Genomic DNA, 8,032 nt, shown 5'->3' on the forward strand with positions numbered 1-8,032 from the left:
GGGACGGTGGATGGGGCGGTTTGGGTCTCTCTGAGCGCAGGCTGGCCGCAATAGTGAGGTACACGCTCTTGAGAGGTTTCAGTGTCCGTGTGGCTGAGGTGGTGCCTGTCACTGCGGTCATTTTCCTCACTGTAACCCTGTCCTCCTTTTCTAGGGCTTTGGGAACTGAGCTACTGGGCTGGGGCCAGAGTTTGCCTGATCTTTGGAGTGAGACCGTGTATCAGTGCGGCATTGGATGGTTAACAAGGCCAAACACTAATTCATGCATCTCTCAGCTTGCTTTTAACGTGAGTCTCCACATTAAGCCTCTGACCTTTCCTGGAACTGATGGTCCTTCCTGCTCTAATCTTTGCATATGCCAAAGACCAGTATGTTTTTCCTGATTCTCAAAGATTTGCAGTAACTCTTTCCTTCAAGTGTTATGTGTGCACAGTGTTGTAGGAGCCCTAGGCCACAGCCCATGCATCCGTCAATTATTTTTTACTGGGGATGCAACAATAACAAAGATATTTGTTGGTGGGTTTTTTTCCTGTACAAAATGTGAAATGAGCTCCTGTCAAACTGGAACTCCAGTGACTGCGCAAGGGAATGCGCAGTCTTAAAGCTTACTGCTGGGTTAAGCTCTTAGAGCCTTTTATATGGATCGGGCCCAGGAGTTTTTTCCTGAAGTGTGACTGAATAACTTTGTTCTGTGAAGCTTGGGGATTTTGAGAACTTTTTTTTTTTTGTAAACAGTGGTAACTTTCTGATATGAAAGCAGTAAGCAAACATCCTTGGGTTTACTATGCTTGTTCTGCAATATTTTGCAATTGGGAGCGTTGTGAAACTGGTTTTCAGTTGACTTGGCAACACATGTGACTGTAGCTGAATCTGCCAGGAAATCACTTGGGTAATGCACTTGTTTCCTAGGGTACGTGGAAAAGAATGACCCACCCAAACCCTTCCTGTTCTGTAGTAGGTACCTGCTCTTCAGCTGCAGTTTCTGTACAGCATTACAGTAACCACAGCCTCCCAGGGTGCAACAGGCAGGATGTCAAACTTATGTAGGTTCCTGGAACAAAGGTTGCACAAGCAAATATAAATATTTCTTTATTGCACTGAAACATCGTCATCTGCATTATAAGCCCATAGTGGAAGAAAGAAAAGCAAATGTCTGATTAAAATTATTATTTATACTGCAGGCAAAATCTTAGGAGCCACACTTCTGCTCCTCTGCAATTGCCAACACAATTGCTGGATTCCGTATGTGGAGCTTAAATAGCGCAGCAAGGAGGGAGGGAGAGGAGGCAGTCACAACAGAGAGCTGGGAAGAGATGATGCAGGTTAGATTTACAGACTGCAATATACCCTGAAGCTCTCTGGAGAAGAGCAATGGACACAGGCCCATCTCTTGAGGGAGTGATGTGCTCTGTGGGAAGCATTGAGGCTGTCTTCTTGCATGGTGACAGGGCAGAGCAGGCTGCAATTGTATACAGTGAACTGATGCTCAGCTGCTGTGTGATTTCCATGCAGGAAACAGGGAAGGAAAACCAAGGAGTCTTCATGCAAACTGAACTTTGAAAGGGAAGCCAGGGTGCCCAGAAGGCACAGCAGCATTGCACAAGTGCTGTCCTGCTGTCTTATAGGGGCTCACTAAAACTCCCCCTTTCTCCCTGCATCAGGGTTGTAGTCTTTCTGGGAAGCCCTTCTGAGAGTTGGAATGGGGACTGTTCCTGGGCAGGCTCAGTAGGGTCTTGGTTGGAGACCTTCAGCATTGATCTAAGCTCACCTGCAAAGCAGAGGTAGTCAGGAAGCAACCCTGGGAGTAGGAGTTGCCACGTGTGCCTGCATTTTGCTCACAAATGGCAGCAGAGAGGTTTAGCACAGCCGACGTGTGTGGGCTGAGAGCTGGGATGTGCTGGGACGTTGCTGGCACAGGCATGTTCATTTCTTCTGTGCTGTAATTGGGTCTTTCCTCCCATTTACCAGAAAGGGAACAACCTGCCTTATCTTGCTTGCTCACCTGACCACTGATCAGAGAGTCTACTGTACACTCAGTCACAGAAGAGATCCGCATTCAGGAGCGTCTGTGAAGAAGGCACATTTCCAGCTACCTCTGTCACTGCAGTCTCTGTAAAGCTCCTGCATTACTCAGGTGAGTGTGCTGGGGAGAGAAACACGAGATTTATGAAGACTAGCTCAGGCTGCAGATAGGGAGAGAAAGTCAGCAGTTCCTTGGTTTGATTTAGTTATCCTCCTTTAGCTGATCTAGATCCTGTGTTGATTTAGTGATGGAATAGTGACTTTTCTGGGAGGGCAAGAAACAAGAAAAAATAAGAACATGCAAAGGGGCTTTTTGGTCAAGGAGACCAGCTGTTACTGGCTGCAGTGGTTTGAATGGGTGCTGAGTGGAGAAGGCCAGAACGGGTGCTGACATGCACACTCTTCAGTGATGGGAAGCTGCAGTGGGCAGAACACAAACCCCACATTGTTTCCTGGCCACATACACAACCGTCATGAGGCAGCATCTGGACTGGCTCATCTCTAGACTCAGCTTTAAGGACTAAACTTCTTCTCCTGTGTTATTTTATCAGACCATTTGTCTCCCAGTAGCTCATTAGAACCTGAGTCAGCTCTGCTCATGAGAGTGGTGGTACACGAGTCATTAAATTAAGGAAGAGCCTATGTACTGGAACTGCCAGTGGTCACACTTGTCCCGGAGCGGCTGTGACAATATTGACATGAAGCAATGCCAAGACAGCATAATACCCCTAGAGCAAAGTCCCAAACAGGAGGTTGTTGAAAGCAGTACTTAATTTGCAGGCACATGTGTTCTTTTATAGCCAGCTCTGAAATCTGTACTAACATGGATTTCAGTTTCACAATTTTAAGGCATTGACACCCCCTCATTAACTCAGCTGTGGGAACAATGCTTCTGCTACTGAATGATCTTAGGGAGGCTGCAATCTTTTCAAGAGCCCTGGTTACTACCATGATTCAAGTCACTGAGGGGAGGAGAGGCTGTTGGGTGGAGGATCCAGGCAGAAGTCCCTGGCTCTTCAGCCATGGGAAAGCAGGTACCTTGCATTGTATTTTTGCAGTGTTATAATATGGATTGACAGATTTTATAATCTTGTCTTACAGTGTTTCTGGGTCTACCTTTGCTCTCCCAAGATGCTGAGAAGAGTCCTGTGTACAGTGTTGTTCATGGGAGCCTTGCCATCACTGGCTGAGGTGTCCCAGGGTCACATCTCGGTGGTCTTGTTGGGAGCCACAGGTGATTTGGCCAAGAAGTATTTGTGGCAGGGTCTATTCCAACTCTACATGGACCAAGTGAGCAATGGCCACAGCTTCACTTTCCATGGGGCTGCACTGACAGCCCTGGAGCCAGGGCAGGTGCTGATGTTTGATGTGCTGAAGAAGCTGACCTGTCCTCCAGATGAATCTCCCAACAGATGCGCTATGCTCAAGGACCAATTCCTGAAGCTGAGCCAATACCACCAGCTGAAGACTGCCGAAAACTACACTGCACTGAACAGAGAGATTGAGACGCTGCTTCGCCAGGAGGGGCTGAAGGAGGCTGGAAGGATCTTCTACTTCTCAGTACCACCATTTGCCTACACAGAGATTGCCCGTCAGATCAACAGCAGCTGCAGACCGCCTCCAGGAGCCTGGCTGCGTGTGGTGCTGGAGAAACCTTTTGGCCACGACCTGGAGTCAGCCCAGCAGCTGGCAGCAGAGCTGACAAGCTTCTTCAGGGAAGAGGACATGTACCGAGTAGACCACTACCTTGGCAAACAGGTGAGCAGCCTGCAGCGTGCAGCCCCCTGCCAGGTTGAGGGACTCAGTGGCTGGGAGAGCGTTGGATGTCAGTTCTGCATCTAATAGGAGCGTTGTTTTCCTCTCAAATTCAGGCAGAGCCACAGACTGTGCTCCCAACCCTCCATTTGTTTATGGAGTCCTGTACTGTGCTGCTGTTGATCCTCTTATGGAGCAGAGGAAATGTGCAGACCAAAGCAGGGCTTTCTCCTGTTAGAGTGGTGAGGGTCTCCTCTCCAGAGGGAAGCCAGGTTTTAGGGTTGAACTGTGTGTGTGCATGAAGGAGAGATGCAGAATTCATCTGGTCTTCTCACCAAGGTCAGGGCTTTGATTTCGCTGAATGAGCAACGCCCTTTCCCTCTCGCAGTTCTCCCATCTCATTACACACAGGCCTCTCTGCTTAGCTGTGGCTTCTAGAAGCAGTTTTTAATTTGATATGATATGGAGCTGATGGGATGTTGGTTTTGCAGGATGGTTAGGAGAAGGTTTGTTCCTGCTCTGTGCTCCACTCAGGGCATGGAGGGCTGGCTGCTGCAGGGACAGCTCGGGATGTGGAGCTGCATTGTCCCAGAGGGACTGTGTTCAAGGACATGGCATCCTTGCTTTAGAGCAATGTGATACCACGTTTTGAAAGTAGCCTTTTCCAGCCATGGCACTACGGCCAGATTTTATTCAGAAGGTTGCATGTCCAGCTGCAAGGAGAGCATCTCTGCTAAAAGGGGGGGATTTTTATTTTTTTTCTCTCCCAGAATGTGGTGTAATCATTTGATTTGATGTATTTCAGCACTTTGGAGCTGTATGTTAGTCCCAGGATGGTCTGATTCAGCCCTTTGTCCTTTGACAGATACAAACGGAGTGCCTTGCAATCTGTAGTTCAGCCTCTTTCACATGAAACCTCAGAATGCCTCAGCGAGACCTTTAATGTCTGCTCTGTACAGTCATTGGAGACCCCATTGTGCATCACTGCAGGCTCTCTTGCTGGTTTTCTCTTCTCTGACCCACTCTGCTCGCTGCTGTGTGTCCTGTCTGCTTGCACTCCAGTGCTGGCCACATCCCAGTGGATAGGGCGTTGAGGCAGAGATACTGTGGACATCTGCTGAGTTTTTGTTGAGTCTTTGATTTTTCCCTTCACAGGCTATAGCCCATATCCTGCCTTTTCGAGATCAGAACCGAGAGTTTCTGGATCCAATTTGGAACCGACATCAAAAAAAATGTCTTGAAAGAGACTGTGGATGCTAAAGGTGAGGCGAGTATGCAGAGCTAGGGTGAATGAGTGAGAAGGAGAACTGACAGGCTCATAAATTATGTGAAAGTGGCCCTTGAGATAATGCTGGAAGTAGAGAGGGACTGTCTTACACTTCCTGTGCTAGGGACTGACTCACTTCCAGGTAGTATTGCTGCTTCCAAGATAAGATTCCCAATGCAGTTCAGCTGGGAGCAGGGGCAGAATCCTCCACCTTTTTCTGCTGCAGAGCTCTGAGGGCATTGCACCTAGCTTTCCATCCCAAATCTTGGTAAAAAAGCACTGGGTTTGGAGTTGATGCAATTGAAGGCCACTTCAGTTCAGTGCTGCAATAATCTGGTGGTTCTAACAACAACCCTTTTGTATTCCTGTCCTGTAACCTACCAAGCTTACACTGAGTATACGCTTGGGAGATGCTCTTGCATCTTTTGCCTGGATGTTACTCATATCGGCTGTTTGGTGTCAGTCCAGGTACCCAGGTCAGTCTGTGTTTGTCTGTTTCTTTCCCTTCCTCTCTGTCGTGAAAAAAGAGCATTGCAGAGAGAAAATTCAAGCCCAGAACTGCTAGCATGGGTCTCCTGCTGAACAATCCCTCCCTGCAATGCTGCAGCATCCACTCTGCAGTGCTCAGCATAAAGCGCTCTGGGCTGGACTGCCACCCACAGCACTTCTTGGGATGTCAGGCATCCTCAGTTCTGCAACATCAGGATTGCTTCTCCACTCCCTTTACCTCCTCTTTTATCTTCCTCCCTCTTCCCTCCTCTCCTCCCTCCTTTTCCTACCTCCCCCAGCAACCACAAACTCAATTAATGCAACTTTATCAAACTTGGAGTAGTCTTTGGTTTGACAGCCCAGACCTCACCTGGATCTGTTTGTGGGAGGGGGATGCACTGCAGAGAGATTTAGGGAGAACAGTGTTGTCTGTGCATAGCCCCCAGCTACACCGTGCACCCTCCCCGCTCTGAACAGCTTTGTAATTCTTCATTTGATGTCTTTTTTTTCCCCCGTGCGGCTTCAGCTGCCAGCCTGGCTCCCAGCAACTCTGCAGCATTGATTACATTAATGAATGTGCCTTTGGGTTAGAGCAAGGGAGATAAATGTACCGATCAATAGGGGAAGCCTGTGGCTGTGATATAGTCTGCAGTGTGCAGGCTGCTGCTGCTGGACTGCAGAAAGGCATCTGTGATTGAATCACTTTATAAGTCATTGTTCTTCTCCCCCTGTTCCCACCTGCATGAGAAGTCAGGCAGAGAAAGAGGCAGGGCTTTGTGCATGAACTTTTGTCTCTCAAGGGCATGGCTCAGCCAGAGCTTTATGAGGACATGAAAGCCAGGGGAAAGAGGCAGTGAAGAGCAGTGCTCATTGCCGGGGCCTGGCCTCAGCTTTTCTGTGGACCTGGTGTGTAGCTATAGAGCTGCTGAGGGCACTGCTCCTCACCCTGCTTTCCACCTGCTCTGTCAAAGCTTTTGTTTAGAGCTGCACCTTCTGTGGAGTGCCAGGGGCTGTGACCTGTGAGACTGGACTGTCACGGTGAGGGTTATGCAGGGGCCCTGCATTGTGCTATGTGTTTGGGGTGGATATTGCTTGCCAGGCACTGACTGCAGCTTCCAAAAGTACAAGCAGTCTAAGAAAGCAAAGCTGCCTTCTGCTCTGTGCACTCAGGAAGGATCAGGCAAGAGCATTACTCCTGCTGGGTTTAGGCCATGTTAGCACCCAAAAGGAGGATTATGTCTGGCTCTGGAGGGCAAGCAGTCCCGTGGGGACCTTTAATCTTTATTTCAGTAGCAGAGACATTTTGGAAGTCCCTCTGGAGGGAGAGGAAAGGCTTAAATCACAGAATTGTAGACTGGTTAGGATTGAAAGGGAACTTTGAAGGTCATCTAGTCCAACCCCTCTGCCATAAACAGGGACATCTTTCACTGGAGCAAGTTGTTCAAAGTCCCATCCAACCAGACCTTGAACCAGTTCCAGTGATGAGGTATCCATGACTTCTCTGGGCTTGGTAGCTTGCAGTTAATAGTTGGGCCAGGAGAAAAGGAGCTTGGTGCAAATCAATTTGGGATAGTGCTCTTTGTTCTCCTTTGCACACACATTATATATGCAGAGGGAAAGGCTGCAAGAAAACTACATCCCATTTACCACTATCTTACCTCCTCTTTGTCCTCAGGCCGCACCAGCTTCTACGAGCAGTATGGAGTCATCCGGGATGTGCTGCAGAACCACCTCACAGAGGCCCTGATGTTCCTGACCATGGAGCTCCCAGCCAACGTGAGCAGGGCTGAAGAGGTTTTGCAGTGCAAGCTGCAGGCCTTCCAGTCCTTGCGAGGCCTGCAGAAAACCAGCGCTGTGTTGGGTCAGTATCAGGCGTATGCCAGCCAAGTACGGGAGGAGCTGCAGAAGCCACGAGACTACGTCAGCACAACACCAACCTTTGCAGGTGAGACTTTGGTCGGCCCTGGCGAGTGGAGTAGTCTAGAGCTGGGGAGAGCAGGAGATGTGTGTCCTTGCATGCTGATACCAGCTTCACTGCTGACACAAGGATGTCTCCAGACATCCACTGGCGTTGTAACTGGGAGCTGTAACATGGTAATACTGTTGTCATGTTAGTTAACTAGTTATCCAGTGAATGGGAAGCATTGCATAAGAGCTAAGCCCCATTATTCTTGCTAAGATCTCTGTGTTATTTTCAGATGTGGCCTGCAAACTCCTTTGCCTTTTCATAAAGTCAAGTTACACCCTGCATCTGAGGAGTAAAGCATTGACAGTTCTCTGTGATTAGTAGACCACAAGGCCATCTCTGGCCATGCTGTGTCTTCTGAACATTAAAGGTTTTGTCTGAATGATATTGATGGTCAGCAACTGGTTTCCTGCAGGGTGAAAGGAGGTTTATCAGGTAGGATACCTGGGAGGAAGCATAGTAGGGTAGCTGGAGAGCAGTTAGTCTAGAGATGTCATGAAAGGGCTGAATGTGGAGCAAGAGAGAGTGAATGC

At 48.7% G+C, this 8,032-nt stretch overlaps 1 protein-coding gene across 1 annotated transcript in view; it reads left to right on the plus strand.

Annotated features, from left to right (window-relative positions):
• Window positions 1-3,129: 3,129 nt before the first annotated feature.
• Window positions 3,130-8,032, plus strand: part of LOC104547452 (GDH/6PGL endoplasmic bifunctional protein-like) — a 6,400-nt gene continuing 1,497 nt past the window's right edge. The window contains 4 exon segments of the mRNA XM_010193137.1: window positions 3,130-3,780; window positions 4,933-5,009; window positions 5,011-5,039; window positions 7,209-7,478. Of these exon segments, the coding sequence (XP_010191439.1) occupies window positions 3,154-3,780; window positions 4,933-5,009; window positions 5,011-5,039; window positions 7,209-7,478 (1,003 nt within the window). The 5' untranslated portion in view covers window positions 3,130-3,153.

Source organism: Mesitornis unicolor, unplaced genomic scaffold (assembly GCF_000695765.1).
Source record: "Mesitornis unicolor isolate BGI_N332 unplaced genomic scaffold, ASM69576v1 scaffold51499, whole genome shotgun sequence".
Lineage (NCBI taxonomy): Eukaryota > Metazoa > Chordata > Aves > Mesitornithiformes > Mesitornithidae > Mesitornis > Mesitornis unicolor.